Raw genomic sequence first — 25886 nt, 5'->3', positions numbered from 1 at the left:
ATGAAGCTATGTTTATTTTGTCCAAGATGCAGCTGAGGAAAGTAAGATATAGATTGAACAGTTTCGGCGATAACGGTGAGCACTGCAAAATGCTGCAAGGGTTTGACCAGGCTTCCAATACTCCTTTCATAGTTTTAACCCGATATTTCTAAGATTTAAAGAATTCCTAAAGACACATGTAGACCCTTCTGGTTATGCCTATTGCTTCTAATATCTGTAATAACCTGGTGTGATATAGCAAGTCAAAGACTGAGGATATATCAAATTGGATGATTAATATCTTCCCACATTCACTTAGCTGTTGTGTTGCTGTGTCTAATAATGTTCCCAGTGGTGTCTATGTACTGTGGTTTGTTCTAAATCCAGATTGGTAAGGTGTAGTAAGGAGTGATCATCCAAATGTGATCCTACCAACCCTTCCATGATTTTTACATATAGAGGTAAAGAGCCAATTGGCCTGTAGTTGGAGGATAAGTCAATGGATGCTCTTTGATCTTTCAATATAGAGGTGATAATTATTTCGATAAAGTCTGTAGGGAACTAACTGACTTACAACACTGATTGTGTCCAGTCTAAGAGTTGTGCCCGAAACTGCAGTGAGCATATTTTTAATAGATATATTGGGCAACAATGAAGGTCGTATGAGGAGCATGCTTACTTCTGATAGGCCTTCTTTATCTCTGACTAGGTTGTTTGTGGGAAGTCATTCCATGTTCTATCTGCTGGAGTGGAGCCATTTGGTGAAGATGGAATGTGCATTTCATTTTGGTGGTCAGTGGCTCCTGTGGTCTGTGATCTAATGACAAGTATCTTACTTTTGAAATAATTTGCTAATTTAACAGCTGAGTCTGGAGTTGAAAGTGGAGGAGAAGGGCACAGATAGAAGGACTTACTGGCTGAGCAGAGCTTGGGGGAGGGACATAGGGGGAGATAAGTGAAGAAAGATAATGACAGGCTGCAGAGTGAATGCATTTGTAGGTCAGTAAGAGGAGTTTGAATTGTATTCAGAAATGGATGGGGAGCCAATGAAGTGACTTTAGGAGAGAGGTAAAGTGAGTACAGAAGATCTTGCGGAACATGAGTCATGCAGCTGAATTTTGAACGGATTCAAGGGAAGAAAGATGGCTGAGCGGAAGACCTGAGAGTAGCGAGTTGCAGTAATCTAAGCGCGAGGTGATAAGGGCGTGGATAAGGATTTTGGTAGTATACTTGGAGAAGAGGGGTCAGATTTTGGTATTATAGAGGAAGCAACAGCAGGTTTTAGCAATATGTTGTATCTGGGCGGAGAAGGAGAGAGAGAAGTCAAAGATTACCCCGAGATTGCAAGCAGACAAGACAGGGAGGATGAGAGTACAGTTCCCTCTCCCAATTTCCCCACTCACGAATTTGGTTATTTGCAATTTTTTTTGCCCCTTGTTTTTTAATGCAGAAACATTGCCCCGGATATCCCTCAGACTTTACCTGGTGAACTAGCGGTGACATGGGGCAGCAGCCATTTTCCTACACTCCTGCCCCATGCAGAGCCTTCATCAAAATGGCTGCTATGAGTTCCTGTTGTAGTCTCGAGCCATTTCAATGACAGCTCTGCATGAGGCAGGATCGTAGGAAGATCGCTCCTGCCCTGCGTCACAGCTAGACCATCAGGTAAGGTCGGGGATGCAGGAGGGATGCAGGAGTGGGTCAGAGCTGACCCAAAAAATTATTCACGATTTTCCCTATTCGCGGGCTGGCTCTGCCCCTAACCCCTGCAAATATTGAGGGTCTGCTGTTTTGTCCACAGAGACAGAGAATGGGGGAAATAGGGAAGTGGGTTTAGGAGTGAAAGATGAGCAGCACCATTTTAGCCTAATTCAGTTTTAGATGGTGGTGAAACATCCAGGTGGCAATGTCAGACAGGCAGGCTGAGACTCAGACCTGGGTTTCGGTAGTGATATCTGGTGCAGAGAGGTAGATTTGGGAGTTGTCAGCACAGAGGTGATACTGGAAACCACAGGAGGAAATCAGTGCTCCAAGTGAGCAGGTAAAGATTGAGAAAAAGAGTGGTCCCAGGACAGAGCCTTGAGGTACACCAATTGATAGCAGGAAGGCTGTGGAGGAGGAACCATTGTTGCATACACTGAAGGTGTGATGGGAGAGACAGAAAGAAAACCAGGAGAGAGAAGACCTCTGGAATCTCAAGTGAGGACAGTGTATCAAGGAGTAGGTGGTGATCAACAGTATCAAAGGTGGCAGATACAGTAGATCAAGAAGGATCTGGCCAGGAACAGGTCATTGGAAACTTTAGTAAGGGCAGTTTTCAAGAAATGAACTGGATGCAAATCTGACTGAAGTGGATCAAGAATAGCTTGGAATGAGAGGAAGTCCAGATAACGGCGGTGAAGAGCACATTCAAGCAGCTTAGATTAAGAAGGGAAGGAGAGAGATTGGGCGATAGATGAGCATATAGAAACACAGAAACATAACGACAGATAAAGGTCAAATGGCCCATCTAGTCTGCTCATTCATAGTAACTATTACCTCTTTCTCTCTCCAAGAGATCCCACATGCCTATCCCAGGCCCTCTTGAATTCAGACAGTCTGTTTCCACCACCACTTCTGGAAGACTGTTCCACGCATCTACCACTCTTTCTGTAAAAAAGTATTTCCTCAGATTACTCCAAAGCCTATCACCTCTTAACTTCAACCTATACCCTCTCATTGCAGAGTTTCCTTTCAAATGAAAGAGACTCGACTCATATTACGTAGATATTTAAACATCTCTATCATATCTCCCCTCTACCGCCTTTCCTTCAAAGTATACAGATTGAGATATTTAAGTCTGTCCCCATATGCCCTATCATGAAGACCACACACCAATGGATTGCCGAATACAAATTGAAACTCAACCCAGGAAAAAACAAATTTTTCCTGGCGATCCGAACGACAAACTCAAAGATTCTTCAATTTCTTTGAATGGACAAGACTTTCCTATTGTCGACTCCATAAAAATTCTGGGAGTGACTCTGGACCGTTACCTTACTCTAGACTAGTGGTTCCCAAACCTATCCTGGGGGACCCCCAGCCAGTCAGGTTTTCAAGATATCCCTAATGAATATGCATGAGAGAGATTTGCATATAATGGAAGTGACAGGTATGCAAATCTCTCTCATGCATATTCATTAGGGATATCTTGAAAACCTGACTGGCTGGGGGTCCCCAGGACAGGTTTGGGAACCACTGCTCTAGACGCACACACGGTGTTATTGGTTAGAAAAGGATTCTCGACTTTATGGAAACTAAGAACCATCAGAAAGTACTTCGATACAACTTCATTCCGTTCCGTTTACTGGTGGAATCCTCCATTCTAAGCATGCTAGACTACTGCAACATCATTTATTTGGGGTTTTTCAAGAAAACTATTCAAAGACTCCAAATTATTCAAAACTCGGCAGTACGATTGATTTTTGTTATAAAAAAATGGGATCACATTATCAAAAACTTCATTGGCTGCCCCTGGACGCAAGAGTTCTGTTCAAATTTGCCTGTCTTTGTTTCAAATCTATTCTTGGTTCGGCCCCTGTGTACTTGGTCTCTCATTTCAACTTGGATTGTTCCATTAGGCCGACACGCAGAGTCCACATGTTCACCCATCCAACAATAAAGGCCTGCTGATATAAAAGATACTTGGACAGAACACTTGCTTTCCAAGCAGGTCATATGAACAATTGGCTGGGTAACATTATTACGCACTCCTCATCCTATCTAAGTTTTAGAAATCTAATAAAAACAAACTTGTACAACAAATTTGTAACCTAAGATCTCTTAAAGTCCTATCTCTTTATACTCTAACCGATTTGTAACCAAGAACTCTCAAGCTTTCTCAGTACTCTACTTACATGTATTTGATGACTTTACAGTGTGCCTATTTTCGGTGATTGTTCCAGCCCCTCTTATCTCTGTATCCTACTTATATGTATTCAATGTCTTTACATTGTACCTATCATCGCTGATTGTCCAGCTCTTTTTATTGTAAACCGCCTCGAACTATTACAGCTTTGGCGGTATATAAGAATAAAATTATTATTATTTTAGTAGACTTCCTCTAGATTGACACCCATCTTTTTTTATATCTTTTTGAAGGTGCGGCCTCCAGAATTGTACACAATATTCTAAATGAGGTCTCACCAGAATCTTATACAGAGCCATCAATACCTCCTTTTTCCTACTGGCCATACCTCTCCCTATGCAACCTAGCATCCTTCTAGCTTTCACCGTCACCTTTTCAACCTGTTTGGCCACCTTAAGATCATCACAACTTGTTAGGATCAAAGGAGAGGAAAAGTTGAGGGAGATGTTCAATGTGGTTGAGTTCTCTGCACATAGTAAGCTAATGCTCATTTGCAGTCCAGAGTGTGGCGAGCCGTTTCCCCAGGGTGAGAATGAGGCTTAGGAAAGCACAATAGATTAAGATTGAATTGTGAGACTACCTTTGGAAGAAACTTGGGATGGGTGCAAAGCACCACTTTGTCATGGTGGAATACTACCAGCGCTTGAAGTTCACTGACTCATCAAGCTGAAGTAAGGGAGATGAGAAACCACTTTTCAAGTAAGGTGCTTGAGATGAGCTGTAGACATTGGTTTGAAAGGAGGCATCATCAGTGTAGCAAGAACAACATTAAGATCCCAAACCACTGGAGGTGGTTTGAGAGGTGATTTGATATTGAAAACCCTTTTATGAATCTGAACAAAAGAGGATGAGCAGTGAGAGGTTTTCCATCAACTGGTCTGTGAAAAGCATTGATAGCACCAAGACGAACTCTAATCAAAGTAGTTTTGAGACCTGAATTGGATAAATGTAAAAGATACTCCAATACTGAAGATACAGAGATAGATTTAGTCTCATGATGATGAAGAGATTTAGTCTCATGATGATGAAGAGCACACCAAGTGAAAAACAGTGTCCATTTTTGCTGGTAGCACTGTTGTGTAGACAGTTTTCTGTGGATGCTTCCAAGATTAGTATGACAGGCTAAAAAAGATGAAGATCAGCCAATGTTAGGTCGAGAGGTACCAAGCTGTCAGGTGCAACGCTGGAAGATTGGGATGCAGAGATCCGTGATTCTGTGCGAGAAGAGACAAAAAAAAAATTTGAAGAGGTACTGGTTCCTTTATATGGAGTTGAAGTAGAAGGGAAAACCAGGATTGTCTGGGCCATGGTGGCTGATTCCTGCTTGAGCTTGACAAGCGTCTTGAGGATGAGAGGGATTGGAGGCAAGACGTAGAGCAGTGTATCGCAAACTGTGTGCTGCGGCACACTAGTATGCCTCCGCAGATTTCAAGTGTGCCGCAGAACACAGGGCAGGAAGAGAGGCTCCGGCGCAGGATAATGGGAGGCAGAACGGAATAGCACAGCAGAGAGAGATCACTGGTGGAGGGTCGCGGTTTTAGGAAACAGCTAGCAGCAAGAAGGCTCACAGGCAGGAAGGGAGGGGTCATAAATTGTACGGGAGGCGCCGTGCAAGAAAGGGGTAGATTGGTCTCACCTGAGCTTTGTGCCCAAAAAATGAATCAGAGAGAGCAGGTACGGAGGCTAAACCGAGATGGGACGAGGCAGTAATCAGAGAGGGGGAGGGACAGCTGGACGGTAGAAAGTAGGGTCTTGAGCAAAAACAGACTGAGGAGAGAGGAGGGGAATGTAAGGGGAAGAGTGTGGAAAATATCCTGGCTGCAGGAGGGAGGAGGAAATGAGGTGACCTGGCTGAGGTCTCTCCAAGAAATGGTAGAGTGGCTAGGGACAGGGTCTGCCAATGTATGAATGGAAGAGATGGGGGCTACAGTCTGTACTGGGCAGAGAGGAGGTTGAGACAAACTTACCAGGTCTGGGAAAACAGGATCTTCTTGCCTTCTACTGCCGATATGCTGCCGGGACTCTTGCTTTCCTTCTCTCCCCACCCCTGGACCAGCAGTGGCAGCTCAGTGTGATTTTATCTTGCCACACAGCTGCCGCTAACATTAGTTTACACACGGTTTCATCGGGCAGCTTCGGGGCCTTTGCTAGGCTGGCCCACTTTGATGATGCGAGGTGGGCCAGCCTAGCAAAGGCCCTGAGGCTGCTTAATGAAACTGCGGCTAAATTACTGCTAGCAGCTTGGTGGGTAAGTTAAAATCACACTGAGCTGCCTTGCTGGTCTGTGGGTGGGGAGAGAAAGGAGGGGTATTGCTGAGGAGGGAAGGGAGAAGGTATACTGCTGGACAGGGAGGAGGTAAAGGGAAGGGAGAAAAGGTGCTGCTGGGTCTGGCAGAAAGGGAGGGAAAGGAAAGGTGCTACACACTGGAGGGAAGGGTGAGATGGTTCATGGGGAGAGAGCATGTTGGGTTGGGGCATGGGAAGGAGGGATGCTACTTGAGGGAAGAGGCAAGGACACAGAGAGAAAGCGTGCAGGAGGCAGAAAGTGTTGGACTCATGGAGAGGGTGAGATGGACGGGGAGGACAAAGGAGGGAAGGAGAAATGTTACACTCTGGGGAAGGGGGAGAAGGCTGAGAGTGAAAAGTTGGACTCATGGAGGAAGAGAGAGATGTTGGTTGGGGGAGGGAAGGAGGACCAGAAGAGATGCATGCAGGAGGAAGAGAGAGAAAAATGTTCGATTGGTGGAAAGGAGGGAGAAATGTTGGACTGGAAGGGGGTCAGAAAGGAGGAAGGGAAAGAAAAATGTTACACTGGGAGGAAGGAGAGATGACTAAAGGAAGGAGATTTTAGAGGTGGGAGAACCTAATTCCAGAACTCCCCCCAAAACCCCCAGATTTTAAACAAAAGCCCCGATTTTGTTTTTCAGGCTGTCAGCCTGTTGCTGTGCCATGTGTGCTGGGAGCTGCAAGTTCTGAAGCTGCAAACAGCTTACAGGGAGACATCTGCCTCAGCAAGCCTAGAATCAGGACTGCTTGTCTTCAGACTGCCTCTCAGCTCAACAAACCGGACCTCATGTATGCAAATGGGGGGAGGAAGCAGTCAACACCGATCCTGGAACAAAAAACTGCCACAGAGCCAATCAGCCTACACTCAAGCTCACTGTGGATGAAACTGGGGCAAGCTTTGCTCCCAAGGGATTGGTCCCCGAGTCTCTGAACTGTAGTGCAGGCTGTCCAAGTGGGTGCACTACAAAGCAGTCTGTCCCTTGGAAGCAGACTCTCAACCTCAGAGTCTGTGCTCTCCTGCAGCCAGAGATGTCTCAAGAATGGGATCCTCTGCAGCACCGGAAAGCCTCGCAAATGGTCCAGAAACCAAATATAATTGAAAAAATAAACACAAGCAGAAAAGACCGGCTCCTACCATCTTGACTGTTGAGAGACAACTGAGGAATTGGAGGACAACCCAGAAGGATGGGAGGCAGAATACTAATGAAGCTCCCTACAATAATTTGAGAGATTGACTACCCACACATTCAGGAATGGTGTGTCTGTCTGTCTGCTGTACACTTAACACTCATGTAACATAGTAACATAGTAACATAGTAGATGACGGCAGATAAAGACCCGAATGGTCCATCCAGTCTGCCCAACCTGATTCAATTTAAATTTTTTTTTTTTTTCTTCTTAGCTATTTCTGGGCGAGAATCCAAAGCTTTACCCGGTACTGTGCTTGTGTTCCAACTGCCGAAATCTCTGTTAAGACTTACTCCAGCCCATCTACACCCTCCCAGCCATTGAAGCCCTCCCCTGCCCATCCTCCTCCAAACGGCCATGCACAGACACAGACCGTACAAGTCTGCCCAGTAACTGGCCTAGTTCAATCTTTAATATTATTTTCTGATTCTAAATCTTCTGTGTTCATCCCACGCTTCTTTGAACTCAGTCACAGTTTTACTCTCCACCACCTCTCTCGGGAGCGCATTCCAGGCATCCACCACCCTCTCCGTAAAGTAGAATTTCCTAACATTGCCCCTGAATCTACCACCCCTCAACCTCAAATTATGTCCTCTGGTTTTACCATTTTCCTTTCTCTGGAAAAGATTTTGTTCTACGTTAATACCCTTTAAGTATTTGAACGTCTGAATCATATCTCCCCTGTCTCTCCTTTCCTCTAGGGTATACATATTCAGGGCTTCCAGTCTCTCCTCATACGTCTTCTGGCGCAAGCCTCCTATCATTTTTGTCGCCCTCCTCTGGACCGCCTCAAGTCTTCTTACGTCTTTCACCAGATACGGTCTCCAAAACTGAACACAATACTCCAAGTGGGGCCTCACCAATGACCTGTACAGGGGCATCAACACCTTCTTCCTTCTACTGACTACGCCTCTCTTTATATAGCCCAGAATCCTTCTGGCAGCAGCCACTGCCTTGTCACACTGTTTTTTCGCCTTTAGATCTTCGGACACTATCACCCCAAGGTCCCTCTCCCCGTCCGTGCATATCAGCTTCTCTCCTCCCAGCATATACGGTTCCTTCCTATTATTAATCCCCAAATGCATTACTCTGCATTTCTTTGCATTGAATTTTAGTTGCCAGGCATTAGACCATTCCTCTAACTTTTGCAGATCCTTTTTCATATTTTCCACTCCCTCTTCGGTGTCTACTCTGTTACAAATCTTGGTATCATCTGCAAAAAGGCACACTTTTCCTTCTAACCCTTCAGCAATGTCACTTACATACATATTGAACAGGATTGGCCCCAGCACCGAACCCTGAGGGACTCCACTAGTCACCTTTCCTTCCTTCGAGCGACTTCCATTAACAACCACCCTCTGGCGTCTGTCCGACAGCCAGTTTCTGACCCAGTTCACCACTTTAGGTCCTAACTTCAGCCCTTCAAGTTTGTTCAACAGCCTCCTATGAGGAACTGTATCAAAGGCTTTGCTGAAATCCAAGTAAATTACATCTAGCATATGTCCTCGATCCAGCTCTCTGGTCACCCAATCAAAAAATTCAATCAGGTTCGTTTAGCACGATTTACCTTTTGTAAAGCCATGTTGCCTCGGATCCTGTAACCCATTAGATTCAAGGTATTCTATACATTTATGCATATAATGGTACATAAATGTAAAAGGGTCATCAAATATAGAATTGCCTGTTAAAAGTAAAACAGATGTAGCTTAATTGCTACTACTCACCTTGGCATATTGCTCTAGCAGCAGAGCTGCTTCAGTATGCTTTCTCCGTTCCACCAGCTGCCCTGTAAGAATGGCAAAAATTACAGCACTAAATGAGGAACTGTGCTCATGTTCAAATACTAGTTAAATATGCTCAGTTTACAATCTCTCTCCTCTAACCATCTGTTCACATAGAATAAGCTGATCAAAAGGTAGTCAGATCTAATGTAGGTAAATGAATTTAACCAGCTAAAACAATATTCAGTGCTATTTGGCTTACCCCCTTTTACATAAGTGCATAATAGTGCTGCCCAATTTCCTATTCAAATCAATTCACCGATTCGAATTGGGTGAATCGATTCGAATCGATTCATTATTTTAAAAAAAATTGGCCTCCCAATTCGGTGACTGACTCTCCCCCCTCAAGTAGGGGGTGAGGGTCAGTCGGGAAGTACTGCAGCATCTTACCCCTGGCCTCCTGCTCTTACCTAAATTACTGGAAGCCTACAGAGAGCATCGCCAGTGCTTTAGCGATCCTTGCAGGCTGCCGTTGGCCTCCGCAGCTGTCTTTCCCTCTGCCACGATCCTGCCCCTGACGTCAGAGGAGGGGCGGAGCCGCAGCAGAGGGAAGGACAGCTGCAGAGGCCGATGGCAGCCTGCAAGGATCGCTAAAGCACCAGTAATCTTCTCTGCAGGCTGCTCCGCTAGAGCGGGAGGCCAGGGGGGAAGTTAGGAGAACATGCAGGCCTTCGGAGGGTGGTGCAGGCATTCGGGGGGGAACAGCCCAGGCCTTCAGGGGGAACAGCCCTGGCCATCAGGGAGGGGGATGCAGGCCTTTAGGGGAGGGGAGGGAGCCCTGGTGTAGAAGTAGGGAGGGAGGGATACTATGGCATGAAACTCATTATAATATTCATAGGACCTCTGAAGAAGATATTCTGTCGAAACACAGACCATGTTGGGTCCAGGGTCCAAAGCTTTTCAGCAGACTGTGTCCTAGAGGTTTTTAATGTGGTTTGCCAAATTTTGATATTATTTTAATATTAATAAAGTCCATCTCAGGAACATCATTTCTCCACATTGTTTGTGATTACAATATGTCAGATTTGAAATGTGTATCCTGCCAGAGCTGGTGTAAGACGAACATGAGCTAGGATTTAACAGAGAGAGGAAAAGTCTTTTTTTGTTTATTTTGTTTACACCACACTGCCAGTGTGGGTAGGACAGGGCAAAGGGGTGAAAAGGCTATATAATAAACCCACCAGGATGTTTGAAAAAAACACCCAAATGGGCAGGAAAATTGAATTTTTTTTTCCCTGAATCGGGCAGCACTAGTGCAGAAGAAGTTTTTAGTACCAGCCGGTGTGCTGAATGGTCTGCACTGCTCCGATGGTCATAGAGATCTTATGAGCATTGGAGAAGCACAGAGCATTCAGTGCACCAGTTGGCGCTAAAAACCTCTTCCGTGTTTTTGTAAAAGAAGAGAGGGGGGGGGGGGGTAATTTGGTCAAGCTGAAGCATTGCTACAACAGACATAAACCTATCTAACCACATCCCCACATACCCCATGTTCCTAAGGTCAGCAATATTAGAGGAAGCCATCAACCCCACCATCCCCAATGTTCTGACATTGGTAGACTTGAACCACAAGTCTGATAAATGCTCTTTTGATTTATAATTGTAATCTTGTCTGGTGTACTCTCTACATATCTGCATTGTGGTATACTGCTCTGCTTTCAAACCTAGACCTACCTCTTCCTTCCTCAAAAAACAAACAAAAAAAAGCTTTTCTTTTCTTTTTTGGCTAACCCTGGTACAAAAGTATTTCTTGAGCTGCTAATTTTTCTAAACTTTCCTAACTTGGGTTCTCTAGATAAGCTCTGTAAGGTATTTTTTACATTGCCAAAGCTTGGATAGGTAGCAGATTAAATCTTGCAGCTGGCTTTTTGGGCAGGAACTTGGTATATATACATTTGCTAGCCTCCTCCCCACACATCTTGACTGTAGGCAGGCTCAAAGATCTCTGTTTGCCTACACCAGTGATGGCTAACCTTTTTGAGCCCGAGTGCCCAAACTGCCGCATAAAACCAAAGAATTTCCTCAAAGTGCCAGCACGTCAATTAAACCTTAATAACAAGATTTTAGTATCTAAAAACTCTTTATAAAGTTGCCTGAACTATGTAACATCATTTTTAAAGGTTGGAATCTTTGTATTGTCAGAGAATCAATTTGATTCACAATCCTTTGGTTTTCATTTCAATTTATTGGCAATTTATAATATTTTAATGATTTCATTCAATTTAATGAATTTAGGAAGAATTTGATTCAGTTACACAATATATTTTAAATGTATTATTCACATAACATGTCAAATGTATCCTGAGTAAAAAAAAAGATAAACTTCTTAAAACTGTTAACTGTGTCAAGACTCGGTGTGTATTCCCAAAGAGTCTATACATGTTTTTTTGTAAAATTTACAATCAAATTAGAAAATAGTTACCGTATTTTCGCGGATATAACGCGCGCGTTATACGTGGTTTTTACGTACCGCGCATACCCCTCGCGCGTTATATGCCTGAGCGCGGTATACAAAAGTTTTTAAACAGTTCCCACCCCGCCCGACGCCCGATTCACCCCCCCAGCAGGACCGCTCGCACCCCCACCCCGAACGACCGCTCGCACGCGCTCCCACCCGCACCCGCATCCACGATCGGAGCAAGAGGGAGCCCAAGCCCTCTTGCCCGGCCGACTCCCCGACGTCCGATCCATCCCCCCCCCGGCAGGACCACTCGCACCCTCACCCCGAAGGACCGCCGACTCCCCAACAATATCGGGCCAGGAGGGAGCCCAAACCCTCCTGGCCACGGCGACCCCCTAACCCCACCCCGCACTACATTACGGGCAGGAGGGATCCCAGGCCCTCCTGCCCTCGACGCAAACCCCCCTCCCCCCCAGCCGACCCGCGACCCCCCTGGCCGACCCCCACGACCCCCCCACCCCCCTTCCCCGTACCTTTGGAAGTTGGCCGGACAGACGGGAGCCAAACCCGCCTGTCCGGCAGGCAGCCAACGAAGGAATGAGGCCGGATTGGCCCATCCGTCCTAAAGCTCCGCCTACTGGTGGGGCCTAAGTCGCGTGGGCCAATCAGAATAGGCCCTGGAGCCTTAGGTCCCACCTGGGGGCGCGGCCTGAGACACATGCTCGGGTTTGGCCCATGTGCCTCAGGCCGCGCCCCCAGGTGGGACCTAAGGCTCCAGGGCCTATTCTGATTGGCCCACGCGCCTTAGGCCCCACCAGTAGGCGGAGCTTTAGGACGGATGGGCCAATCCGGCCTCATCCCTTCGTTGGCTGCCTGCCGGACAGGCGGGTTTGGCTCCCGTCTGTCCGGCCAACTTCCAAAGGTACGGGGAAGGGGGGTGGGGGGGGTCGTGGGGGTCGGCCAGGGGGGTCGCGGGTCGGCTGGGGGGGAGGGGGGTTTGCGTCGAGGGCAGGAGGGCCTGGGATCCCTCCTGCCCGTAATGTAGTGCGGGGTGGGGTTAGGGGGTCGCCGTGGCCAGGAGGGTTTGGGCTCCCTCCTGGCCCAATATTGTCGGGGAGTCTGCGGTCCTTCGGGGTGGGGGTGCGAGTGGTCCTGCCGAGGGGGGAGAAGAATCGGACGTCGAGGGGGGGCATCAGGCTTTCAGGATGGGGACAGGACTTCAAGGGGGGACAGGCAGATCTTCAAGGGGGGACAGGTGAACGAGAGTCGGGACAGCGCACGGAGAGGCGGGGCAGTGCACGGAAAGTCAGGGCAGGTGAACGAGAGTCGGGACAGCGCACGGAGAGGCGGGGCAGTGCACCGAAAGTCAGGGTGAGTCGGGGCAACCAGAGGAGAGTCGGGGAGGGCGAAAGGAGAGTCGGGGTGGCCAGAGGAGAGTCGGGAAGAGCGAAAGGAGAGTCGGGGTGGCCAGAGGAGAGTCGGGCAGCATGCGCGTTATATGCCTGAGCGCGGTATAGAAAAGTTTTTTTACATATCTTCGTGATTTATGCGCGCTATACCCCTGTGCGCGTTTTACAACGGTGCGCGTTATATCCGCGAAAATACGGTAAATCATTACATTTCTAATAATATGATGTAAAGAAAACAAAAGAGCTTTCAATTAAACCAACCGTTTTTATTGGAAATTCCAGATTGGAATACAACAGGGCCATGTAAAGTCCCTTTTTTAAATAACATCTTTAAATAATATTTAAATAACTTAGAAAGTGTCTTAACTGCAAACTGAAAACACTGCTTATGTAAACATATGCATTGGGCATGCTCTGAAAAAAAATTAATGTGATTTTTGTTGTTGCATGCATGCTGATAACTTGTCAATCCTTGGCTCATAGTGCGTTAATTTCAGAGCAACACATGCAGCACTCATGTCATCCGTTAATCTGTTTCTAGCATCAGATTTTATATGATTCAAAGCCGAAAACAGCTGCTCACAAGCATAGGATGACCCAAACAAAGTAAGAAGAGCAATCCCAAGTGCTTTCATGGACTTAAAATTGTCTGGCAGAGAATTCCACGCTTTTAGGATTTCATTTTCAGAACTGCTAGCAGTGATTTCATTTGTCACCCTTTCACACTCAATACGTTCAAGAGCTGCACGCAGGTCATTGAATTTACTTTTCCAGATAGAGCTTTCTTGAAATTCAAGTAGCTCCATTTCCAAATTTTGAATATCCAACCACTGTAAGCAGGATAGATCAAGATCTTCAAATGTGGACTTTTCTGGGGAAGTTATAAATGAAAGGGTTGTCTCCATCTTACGGAACTGACAAAATCTTTTACTAAAATTCTCCTTTGCTTCGGCTACAATGGTGGAATATGCTTTGTGAATTTCCTGGTGTTTTTTATGACTGTCCACAAATGTTGTAGAATTATCCAAATGTATTTTTAGGTTGGGAAAATATTTTAGCTGTCCACTCTCAAGGTCTTTTTCAAAAACATGCAATTTTATCTCAAAAGCTTTGATGTCACTAAACATGCTTTCTGCTGTTTTTCCCATGCCTTGTAATTTTTTGTTTAGTACATTAAAGTGGTTAGTAAAATCTGTAAAGAACATGAGGTTGGTAAGCCAGGCCATGTTGGTGAGTTGAGGATAGTCTTCCCCCTTTTCGTTCATAAATAGCCTAACTTCTTCCAAGCAGGCCACAAATCTCTCTAACACTCGTCCTCTGCTCAGCCACTGGACATTATTGTACATCAGTAAAGTGTTATATTGTGCCTGAACCTCATCAAGAAGGGTTTGAAATTGTCGAAAATTAAGAGCACGCGCCATGATGAAGTTCACCATTTTTGTTACATCTTTGAGGACATCGTCAAGTTTTTTGCTGCTTTCTTTGGCGCAGAGAGCCTCTTGATGTATTATGCAGTGAAATTGAATCAGTGGATGTTTTGCTTCCTTAGCAAAGAAATGAATGAATCCTGATGTTGTCCCCACCATGCTAGGTGCTCCATCGCTAATAACTGAAACTACTTTTTCTGGACTTATGTCTAGTGATGAAAAAGCCTCCATCACAGCATTGTGGATATCTATCCCTTGTGTTCTTCCAGGCAAAGACAGCAGTTTTACCAGCTCTTCTCTCATGATGTCACCAGTAGCATAACGCAAAATGAGCGCTAGTCTTGCATGGTTAGTAATATCTGTACTTTCATCCAAGCACATGGAGTAGAAGGGTGCTTTTTGTAAGTCGCAAGTAAGCTGTTGACTAACATCAGCAGCCATTCGCAGAACCCTATCTTTTGCAGTATTTCTGCTTAGCGGCATCTCAGAGATGCGCTGCACTATTTTATCCTTGTTTTGGAAATCATGGAAGAGTGAATTACTCCCAGCCAAAATTGCCTTTTTGATAAAATCTCCATCAGAGAGGGGCTTACCATGTTTTGCCATGCACAGTGAAATTTGAAAGCTGGCAACTGTAAGATGATTAGTTTTTAAAAGATAGTTGATAAAACTAAGAGACTGGGAGTGATATTTCTTTAATTTTCCTACAAGGAACTCTTTTCTTTGAGCTAAACCAAGTTCAGCAACACTGTTATGGTTGGTCTCAAAGTGACGTTTGACACTTGATGTGCGAGACACAACACTTTCATTACACATAATACACAATGCTTTCCCACTGCGTTCAATCACTCCATATGTACTCTGTCCAGGCCTCTTGGAATGGTATTCCACTATCTGTTTTTGCTTTTTTTGCTGTACTCATTTTCTTTGTTCAAGACTTCAAGTCTACAAAAAGATAAAATTTGTATAATAAATAAAATCTAATGAAGTGCTGTATACAAATCCTTCCCCATAAAAAAATATGTGATTGGGGAATTTTACTAATTGTAGACATCCGTTTTGGTCAAAAAATATACTGTCCGGGTGAAAACCGGACTTGTGCAACCTGAGTGTATGGGAAAAGGACTTTTATTTTTCATTATTGGAGCCTTTGTTATTTTATTATGATGTTTACAAAAGCACTGTGAAAGGCCACATATACACTTTACTGTTTTTTTGCTATATTGAGTTTTCCATAAGGTACAGCGCAGAGGATTAGTGTGTTGGTTGTTCACAGAGAGCCCAGCCCTCCTCTTAGCTTACTGAACTTCTCTATGCAATCATCATAAGCAGCTTTTTTATTTCCTCGAATTTAGCATGTTCCCCATGGAAGATACAGAGGTTTTTACAGAGGAGAACATTATTAGACACATTAACTTCCCCCCATATCCTCACCTCTCTAGCATGGGAGCACTAGGAACTATTCCTGATTACAGATGTCACATGTGGAGTCACACTACAGCCTCACTGAGCTTCTGTGACAGACTCAATGTGAAGCTTCTCTTCCTCCTTCCACTTCCCCCTCACACACTGCCTGGCTCATAGGATACTAAGGGGAAGACAGGAAGGCTAAACATCCACTCACAGGACTGCAGCCTGCACAGGAGGATGGGCCGTGACCCACCGGGACAATGCCCGGTCCTCCCAATGACCAGTCCGGCCCTGTTGCCAGGTGAGCTGCAAAGCAGACACCGGCACACTTGCCTCCCGCCGCGCCGCATATCTTAATTGCGGACTAGAGAGTTGCGCGGAGACAGAAATCCCACCCATCCCTGCCAAAGTCTCACCCGTCCCCACCCGTCCCCATGAGGAATCCCACCCGTCCCCGTGAGGAATCCATCCGTCCCCACCCATCGCCGCGAGGAATGTCCTCCGTCCCCGCCCGTCCCCGTGAGGAATCCCCTCCGTCCCTATAAACTTCAGAAATAGTTATTTCATTAAATTATGCTACTGAATTAAAGGCTCTGGTAGAAACCCATTTACAAATAAGCAAAAATACTTTATTAATTTGGAAATATTAATTGGGAAGAATACACACTTTGTAAACGGGTTTCTACCAGAGCCTCTTTTGTTTATAAATTTTTATCAACACAACTAATATACTACTTTATACTGAAGCAAAAAAAAAAAAGAAAAAAAGAAATAGAATTCTTTTTCTACCTTTGTTGCCTGGTTTCTGCTTTCCTCATGTTCTCATTCAGTTCTTTCCATCCACTGTCTCTCTTCCTTCTGCATCTTCCATTTGCTCTGTTAATGTGCCTCTCCCTTTCTCCCCCCTTCCAAATTGGTCTGGCACCCATCTTCTTCCCTCCGCTCCCCCCATAGTCTGGCATCTCTGTCTTCTTCCCTGCCAGCGTCTCCTCCCCACTCTCTCTTCCCCATGTCCTGTCAGCGTCCTTCTCCCCCCTCTGTCTTCCCCATGGCCTTTCAGCATCCTTCTCCACCCCACCCCACCCCCCGTCTTCCCCATGGCCTTTCAGCGTCCTTCTCCACCCCACCCCCCCATTTTCCCCATGTCCTTTCAGCGTCCTTCTCCACCCCTTTGTCTTCCCCATGTGCTTTCACCGTCCTTCTCCCCCCGTCTTCCCCATGTCCTGTCAGCGTCCTTCTCCCCTTCTGTCTTCCACAAATGCTTTCAGTGTCCTTCCCCCCACCCCGTCTTCCCCATGGCCTTTCAGTGTCCTTCTTCACCCCTTTGTCTTCCCCATGTGCTTTCAGCGTCCTTCTCCCCCCCGTCTTCCCCATGACCTTTCAGCGATCTTCTTCACCCCTTTGTCTTCCCCACGTGCTTTCAGCGTCCTTCTCCCCCCCGTCTTCCCCATGTCCTGTCAGCGTCCTTCTCCCCCTTCTGTCTTCCACAAATGCTTTCAGTGTCTTTCCCCCCCACCCCGTCTTCCCCATGGCCTTTCAGCATCCTTCTTCACCCCTTTGTCTTCCCCATGTGCTTTCAGCGTCCTTCTCCCCCCGTCTTCCCCATGTCCTGTCAGCGTCCTTCTCCCCCTTCTGTCTTCCACAAATGCTTTCAGTGTCTTTCCCCCCCACCCCGTCTTCCCCATGGCCTTTCAGCGTCCTTCTTCACCCCTTTGTCTTCCCCATGTGCTTTCAGCGTCCTTCTCCCCCCCGTCTTCCCCATGTCCTGTCAGCGTCCTTCTCCCCCTTCTGTCTTCCACAAATGCTTTCAGTGTCCTTCCCCCCCACCCCGTCTTCCCCATGGCCTTTCAGCGTCCTTCTTCACCCCTTTGTCTTCCCCAGTGCTTTCAGCGTCCTTCTCCCCCCTCCTTCTCTCCCGCTCCAGGTGCAGCACAGCCGGCCAGGTCCCCTTACTTTTGTGGCGCTTCCGCAACCGACAGACCGACAACAGCCCCGGTCTGACAAACCTCCCTGCCCTTAACCGCGAATCTAAATTTCCTTCTTACAGCTGCTGTAAGAAGGTAATTTAGATTCGCGGTTAAGGGCAGGGAGGTTTGTCGGACCAGGGCTGTTGTCGGTCGGTCGGGTTAGCGCCACAAAAATAAGGGGACCTGGCCGGCTGTGCTGCACACGGGGCGGGGCGGACGGCCCCCCTCCCTTGGTAGCCACTCGAGCCGTGAGGCTACTCCTCCTTACCTACCCTGCCTGCAGTACAGAGCCGAACGGAAGTCTTCCCAACGTCAGCGCAGACGTCGGAGGGAGGGAGGGCTTTGTTTACCGATGTCAGCGCTGACGTCGGGAAGACTTCCGTTCGGCTCTGTGCTGCAAGCAGAGCAGGTAGGGAGAAAAGCCGCGCGACTTAGTACATCCAGCCCCGCAGGAACCCCGCGACCCTCTGAGGCGTCCCCACGGGATCCCCGTGACCCGTGCAGCTCTCTATTGTGGACCTTCCCGCGTGCCAGCTGCAAGGCCTTCGCGTGCCACAGCTGGCACGCGTGCCATAGGTTCGCCATCGCTGGCCTACACCCTCACAATTGCACCTACAGAATTCTTTTGCTCCATTAGAACATTGCAGTGCTCAAGAAAGAACTGAAATGGAACTGGAACCAGACTGGTAACTTATTACATTACATTAGTGATTTCTATTCCGCCATTACCTTGTGGTTCAAGGCGGATTACATAAGAATTGTCATGAAGTTACAAGATATATAGGCGGATTACATAAGAATTGTCGAGAAATTAAGGTAATACATGTTGGGTAATTTGAACATTTTAGATTTGATAAGGGATTAGATAGTGTGATAGGTGGAGCTTGGGAAGGAACTGGTCATGTTAAATAGATTTTATGTATTTTTTGAAGATAAGAGTTTTAGTTTCTTTTTTGAAGGTTTTGTAGTCTGTGGTCGAAGACAGCAGATTGGTGATTTGTCTGTCTAGTTTTGCTGCTCTGGTGGCCATTAGGTTATCATATAGTGAAAGTAGCCATAAATGAAAAGAAGGTCTCCAAGACGTGGAAATGCACGAAAACATTCAAAGCTTAGAACAAACAGAGATGATCAGAAAAAAAAATGTCACAAGGCGGTGAGGGTTGCCAAAAAGGTCTACGAGGAGAAAATAGCGCGAGAGGCCAAAAATTTCAAGCCCTTTTTTAGATACGTAAAAGGGAAAAAATCCGCACGACTGGGAGGAAAAGGGTGCGTCAAGATGACAAACAAATTGCAGACAGACTGAATTCCTTCTTTGCGTCTGTCTTTTCAAAGGAAGACACCGCAACAATGCCTGACACAGTAGAAGTGGACTTGGACCAGATTTACCACCAGATCGACAAACTTAAGTGATAAATCTCCTGGACCAGACGGAATTCATCCGAGAGTCCTAAAAGAACTAAAATTTGAAATCAGAGAACTATTGCAAAAACTTGCCAACCTGTTAATCAAAACAGGACAGATACCGGACGACTGGAAGATAGCGAACGTCACGCCAATATTTAAAAAAGGATCGAGAGGAGTGCCAGGCAACTACAGACCTGTGAGTCTCACGTCTGTCCCTGGAAAGATGGTTGAGGCGCTGATCAAAGATAGCATAGTCTAGCACCTATGTTTCCACAATAGCAGGGACTGTGTAACAATGGAGTCAGAAAAAGTGTCAAATAGCAAAATACAGACTGACTCAATCAATATAGCCAACATATGAGGAGGACGAGCACTGCTATCTTCAGAGCTCAGAGACTTGTAACTCTGAAGAGGGGAAATAAATCCTCTCTTAGGATAAGAGTTTTTCATCCAATCATAGCTAGACATGCAGTAAGCAGGTCCAACTCAAGAAGGCAATAGGTTTATGATATTGGATGAAAAACTCTTATCCTAAGAGAGGATTTATTTCCCCTCTTCAGAGTTACAAGTCTCTGAGCTCTGAAGATAGCAGTGCTCGTCCTCCTCATATGTTGGCTATATTGATTGAGTCAGTCTGTATTTTGCTATTTGACACTTTTTCTGACTCCATTGTTACACAGTCCCTGCTATTGTGGAAACATAGTTGCACCTATATTACAGGGTGAGATTATGGCTGCTATAGGCTGGGAGGCACATTCATATAATGAAGAACAGGCATCTGACTTATTATCTACATTTCATCTATTCACAGCAGATGAAAATATGTCTTTACCCACAGATTGGGAGCATGTAGAAAACTTACACAAACGTATCGTGCGGGCTGAACTGCATGCTGCCACATTGGCTGAATATTGTAGACTAAAAAGGATCCCCCGGGGGCTCCGTATGAGAACAGAACCCAGACTTTTTTTGGATAATTCAGCGTTCCTAGACAAATGGAACGCGATACTTAATAAATGCTCCCTGGACCTGATGCTCCTTATTATAGAAACAACTAAAATAGAGCTAGATTCCTATCAGGAGGAATATCAATCAGCAAAAACTGCTTTACAGCAAGGTGTTAACCATGATGAATACACCAAATCATTACAAGAATTAAATCTTAAAATTGATGCATTTAAGGCAGACTTGAGGAAGACCAAAATCAAGAAGTTACGTAGAGATGAGACAGATTACACAAAAGGTTTTGTTTACATTTGGATGGACAAAGCTCGTAGTATCAAACGTCAGAAACGCCCCACTTATACCCATACATCGTCCGATTCTTCGGAGGACAATCAGAAAACACAGCAGGGTCCTGGTTCAAACCCAGCTCATAATGTCCATTCTCAAGGGGGCACCAAAATTACCAGCAAAAGACCAGTAAGGGCCCGACCCACGAAAGCACCTCCATAATTTCCAATATTTTCAATTTATCCCATCGGCCGTTGTCTCTTGTGGAGACTTCAGTATTAAATAAAGGCTTATCTTTTGTACCTACAAGTTTGTATGTCCCGTTTGATACCAGAGTAGCTCTGTTCAAATTCATTCGCTCCTGCAAACTCAAAAAATATTTTTACACAGATGAAGGTACTCCTTCACAGCCTTATGACAGCTCACATACCCTACAGATTAAATCTTCTTGGTGCCCTCCAGGCACTGTTGATCCACACATTCAAACATTCGAAGATTTGGTTTTGAGGGATATTAGTACTTTGGAGCAGATGCCCCCATCTACCCGGTTCAACTTATCTAAACAACAATTTTTGGCAGTCTCTGCACTCGCTACGGATGCAAGTATAGTCATACGTTCAGCTGATAAGGGAGGGGGGGTGGTCATTCAAGATACCCAGGATTATGTTGTTGAAGCACAGCGTCAACTTAGTGACGCCACATATTATGAACTTTTACAGCGGGACCCAACACAATCCATACAGGATATCATTTCTCAGCTATTGTTGCAAGCATTAGAAACTGGGGTTATTACGGAGAGAGAATTCAGATTTTTGAGCTGTCCTCACCCTAGGATACCAGTAATCTATTTCGTCCCAAAAATTCATAAATCTGTGTCCCATCCTCCTGGTAGACCCATTGTTTCCGGCATTGGGTCCCTTCTTGAACCTTTATCTGCTTTTATAGATTTTCATCTCAAAGAAAGGGTGCCTCTGGCTCCCTCCTATGTTTTGGACTCCACCAGCATGATCCAGTTTTTGTCAGCTTTTCAGGATGTGCCTAATGATGCTGTATTACTTACCTTTGATATAGCAGCTCTTTACACCAACATTCCACAACGAGAAGCCATTGAAGTAATCCGTGCAGAGCTACAACAGATGGATTTTTCAGCATCCAGGATTTCATTTTTGCTTGATGTGGCGCATGTGGCACTTAGTTTTAATTATTTCCAATTTGATCAGGATTTTTACAAACAGGTCAAAGGCACTGCTATGGGGTCAAAAATGGCTCCTTCTATAGCATGTTTGTATGTGTCACAATTTGAACATCGTTTTTTGTACCCTTCAGAGCATTGGCAGCACCTGTTATTTTGGAAAAGGTACATCGACGACATCTTTGCGGTTTGGATTGGCACAGAGCTTGAATTATCATCTTTTGTTGATTGGCTTAACACATGTGACTCGAATCTCCAGTTCACCATGACCAGGGACTGTTTTCAGGTTGCTTTTTTGGATATTACTGTCACCCTACATCAGGGTATTTTTCAGACATCTATCTACCGTAAACCTACGGACAGAAATAATTTACTACAGTATGACAGCTTCCACCCTAAGCACTTAAGAGACAACATTCCTACTGGACAGTTCTTGCGTCTTAGGAGATTATGCTCATCAGTGGAAGAATATGTGTACAGGGCTGAGGAAGTAAGGAACAGATTTCTTCAGAAGGGTTACCCATCATCAGTCCTTAAGAAGGCCTATAAGCGAGGTTTATATGCCAACCGTTCTCTACTGTTACAGTCGCATCCTGCTCCTTTATCACGTCCTTTGGTGTGTGTCTTACCATATTCTATACATGCGTTCCACATCAAAAAGATCATCAAAAGTCATTGGCCCATTTTGCAGTTTCATGATGCCTTTCATGAGATTCCCATGTTTGCATTTTCCAAAACCATGAACCTTAAACAGAGATTGACCCATTCTCAATTTTTGAGTCAACCCTCCCAGCTATCTCCTCTGGGACACCACTCTCCGTGTGGACATTGCAAGGTCTGTTTGTTCAGTGTACCAATTCATCAGATGCCATTACCTCCCCAATTGAAGTACACTCGTCTCAGCACTAATTGTAATTCACACCATGTAGTGTATGCAATTTCATGTCCGTGTCATCTGGTGTATGTGGGATGTACCACACGTCAACTAAAATTACGGATTGGGGAGCATATGAGTCGCATTCGCACAGGGGTGCAGGAAGCCCCTCTGGTTCAACACTGGCAACAAGCACACCATGTATTGGAAGATCTGACTTTTACAGTTTTGGACAGCATGGAGTGCCCTAGGGGTGGTGACATTGCTCGACTGTTGTGGAGGAGAGAACAGAAGTGGATCTTCAATCTGAACACGTTGCACCCTCATGGCCTTAATGGCGAAATCGAATGGGCTGCTTTTCTTTGACTTCAGCTGCCCGTGCAGTACGTTTGACAGTTCTTTCTTGCATCAGCTGTGATTCGATGACGTCATCACGTTCGTGCGCACGGGGCTCCCCTCCCCCTCCTGCTTTTAAATACTGGAGCGGGAGGTCGGCGTTCCTTGTTGCACAGAAGTTTTCTATTGTTTGACTGGTATGTATGCTCAATGTGCCTCTCATGTACTTCAGCCGTTTACTTTTATGAAAATTGCACAGGTCCAGCAGCTTTTTGAGTGTCAGAGGCTGTATCTGCAGCATTTCATTTTGCCTTTTGGTTTTTGTATTTCAGACCGCAGTTTGAACTCCATTATCAGTGTGTCTTTTTTGCAAGCATTTTGTGTGTGTGGCGGGGTCTCCTGAAGCAGACGCCGAAACGGGGCCGCGTCGGGACCCTGAATATAGCTTTATGCTTACAAGATAAGTTCACTTTCTGTACAACCTGAATGCAATCTTCCAATTTTTGAAAAAGCATAATTGAACAAAGAATTATCTCAGATATTAGTATTGCAAATATCATAAACCTATTGCCTTCTTGAGTTGGACCTGCTTACTGCATGTCTAGCTATGATTGGATGAAAAACTCTTATCCTAAGAGAGGATTTATTTCCCCTCTTCAGAGTTACAAGTCTCTGAGCTCTGAAGATAGCAGTGCTCGTCCTCCTCATATGTTGGCTATATTGATTGAGTCAGTCTGTATTTTGCTAGTCTAGCACCTAGACACACGACCTGATGAGAGCCAGTCAACATGGGTTCAGGAAAGGGAAATCATGTTTGACGAACCTACTTCAATTTTTTGAGACAGTGAACAGACAAATTGATAGTGGAGAACTGGTAGATATTGTATACTTGGACTTTCAGAAAGCGTTCGACAAGGTTCCACATGTAAGACGTCTCAGGAAATTACAAGGCCATGGAATAGAGGGAGATATACTAAAATGGATAGGCAAATGGATAGAGAACAGAAAACAGAGAGTGGGCATAAATGGGAAGTTCTCAGAATGGGAAAAAGTGACTAGCGGTGTACCCCAGGGCTCAGTACTTGGACCCATCTTATTTAATATTTTCATAAATGACCTGGAAGAAGGAACATCCAGTAAAATCATCAAGTTTGCAGACGACACAAAGCTATGCCGGGCAATCAGATCGCAGAAGGACAGCGAAAATTCCAGAGCGACTTGAATCAATTGGAGAAGTGGGCAGATAAATGGAAGATGAATTTTAATGTGGAAAAATGCAAAGTGATGCATTTAGGCAGAAAAAATAAAGATCACAAGTATAGTATGTCAGGTGAAACTCTGGGAAAGACCGAACAGGAAAAAGACCTGGGTATACTGATAGGTAGGACCCTGACACAGTCGGCGCAATGTGTGGCGGCAGCGAAGAAAGCAAATAGAATACTGAAAAGATTCAACAAAATGGAGCAGGGAAAGCAGTTATTTACAATGTCCAATGTGACACGGAAAAGAGGACATAGACTGAAGCTGAGGGGGGACAGGGACAGGTCCAGGACGAAAATCAGGAAGTTCTGTTTCACGCAGCGAGTGGTGGACACCTGGAATGATCTCCCAGAGGAAGTAATTGCAGAATCCACCGTTCTAGGATTTAAGGGTAAACTAGATGCACATCTTCTTAAGAGTGGCATAGTGTGATACGCGTAAGGGTAAATTAGATGCACATCTCCTGAAGAGTGGCATAGTATGATACGCGTAAGGGTAAATTAGATGCACATCTCCTTAAGAGTGGCATAAAATGATACGAGTAAGGGTAAATTAGATGCACATCTCCTTAAGAGTGGCATAGAGTGATACGCGTAAAGGTAAATTAGATGCACATTTCCCTTGAGAAGCATACAGTGATATGGGGACTAAAACTATGCCAGGGTACACCTGGCGGGGCCTCCGCGTGTGCGAATCACCGGACTTGATGGACCCAGGGTCTGATCCAGAGATGGCAATTCTTATGTTCTTTGTTTGACATTTTTGGTTGGCGGGTATGTGAATAGTGAGTGGGTACTCCTGTGTTTGGTTGAAGTGGATTGAATTAGTCGGTTGTTCCAGTAGGTTGGGCTTTCTCCATTAATAGCTTTGAATAGTAGGCAATAGAACTTGAAGTGTACTCTTGCTTGTATTGGGAACCAGTGTGAATCGTGGTATGCCTCTGTGTTGTGGTCATATTTTTTCAATGAGTAGATGAGCTTATGAAGAAAAGCACTCTCAAAAGAAGAGTAATAAACCTCAATCCAATAAATTATTGCTTTTAGGGGATCCTACCATCAGAGGCATTAACATTGAAACACAAGACAAGGAGCCTAAAATAGTGAAGTGTCTCCCAGGATCCTCAGCCACTAGGAGTACCCAATAAATACTGTCTATAATTAAGGAAGAAACAAAGAAGTCTAAAACTGACACATTTCAATCACTATATTGAAAATAAAATCATTTTCCCTACCCTTGTTGTCTGGTGACTTTATTTTAAGGTGCTTTTAACTATGTTTCCAGGGCCTTCTTGTCTACTGACCGGTTTTCACTCCATCTTCACTTTCTGCCTTGCATCCATCTTTGGCATTAACATTCACTTTTTCCATTTTTCTGCTTTATTTTCAAAATCTACTTTTCCATGTCTTACCTTCCCTCCCTATTTCCATGGTCTGACTTCTCTCTCCTTCCCCTCCTCAGTGTAACATATCTCTTTCCCTTCCTCCTTTCTGGCCCCCTCCCAGTCCAACATTTCTCCTTCCTTTCCACCAGTCCAACATTTTCTTCTCTCTTCCTCCTGCATGCTTCTCCTCTGGTCCTCCTTCCCTACCTCAACCAACATCTCTCTCTTCCTCCATGAGTCCAACTTTTCACTCTCTGGCCTTTCATTCTTCCCCAGTGTTAACATTTCTCCTTCCCTCCTTTCTATCCTCCCCATCCATTTTGCCCTCTCCATGAGTCCTTCTGCCTCCTGCATGCTTTCTCTCTCTCTGTCCTTGCCTCTTCCTTTGAGTGGCATCCCTCTTTCCTACCCCCCAACCCAACATGCTCTCTCCCCATGCACCATCTCACCCTCC

At 45.4% G+C, this 25886-nt stretch overlaps 1 protein-coding gene across 3 annotated transcripts in view; it reads right to left on the bottom strand.

Moving 5' to 3' along the window:
• Positions 1–25886, bottom strand: part of ELP1 (elongator complex protein 1) — an 882162-nt gene that overhangs the window by 302215 nt on the left and 554061 nt on the right. For all 3 annotated transcript variants that reach the window (XM_033918172.1, XM_033918151.1, XM_033918160.1), the window contains exon 28: positions 9085–9146. In XM_033918172.1, the coding sequence (XP_033774063.1) occupies positions 9085–9146 (62 nt within the window). The remainder of the gene's footprint in view (positions 1–9084; positions 9147–25886) is intronic.

Source organism: Geotrypetes seraphini, chromosome 1 (genome assembly GCF_902459505.1).
Source record: "Geotrypetes seraphini chromosome 1, aGeoSer1.1, whole genome shotgun sequence".
NCBI lineage: Eukaryota > Metazoa > Chordata > Amphibia > Gymnophiona > Dermophiidae > Geotrypetes > Geotrypetes seraphini.
The sequence above is the reverse complement of the archived record's forward strand: the minus strand, read 5'-3'. Positions and strand labels throughout refer to the sequence as shown.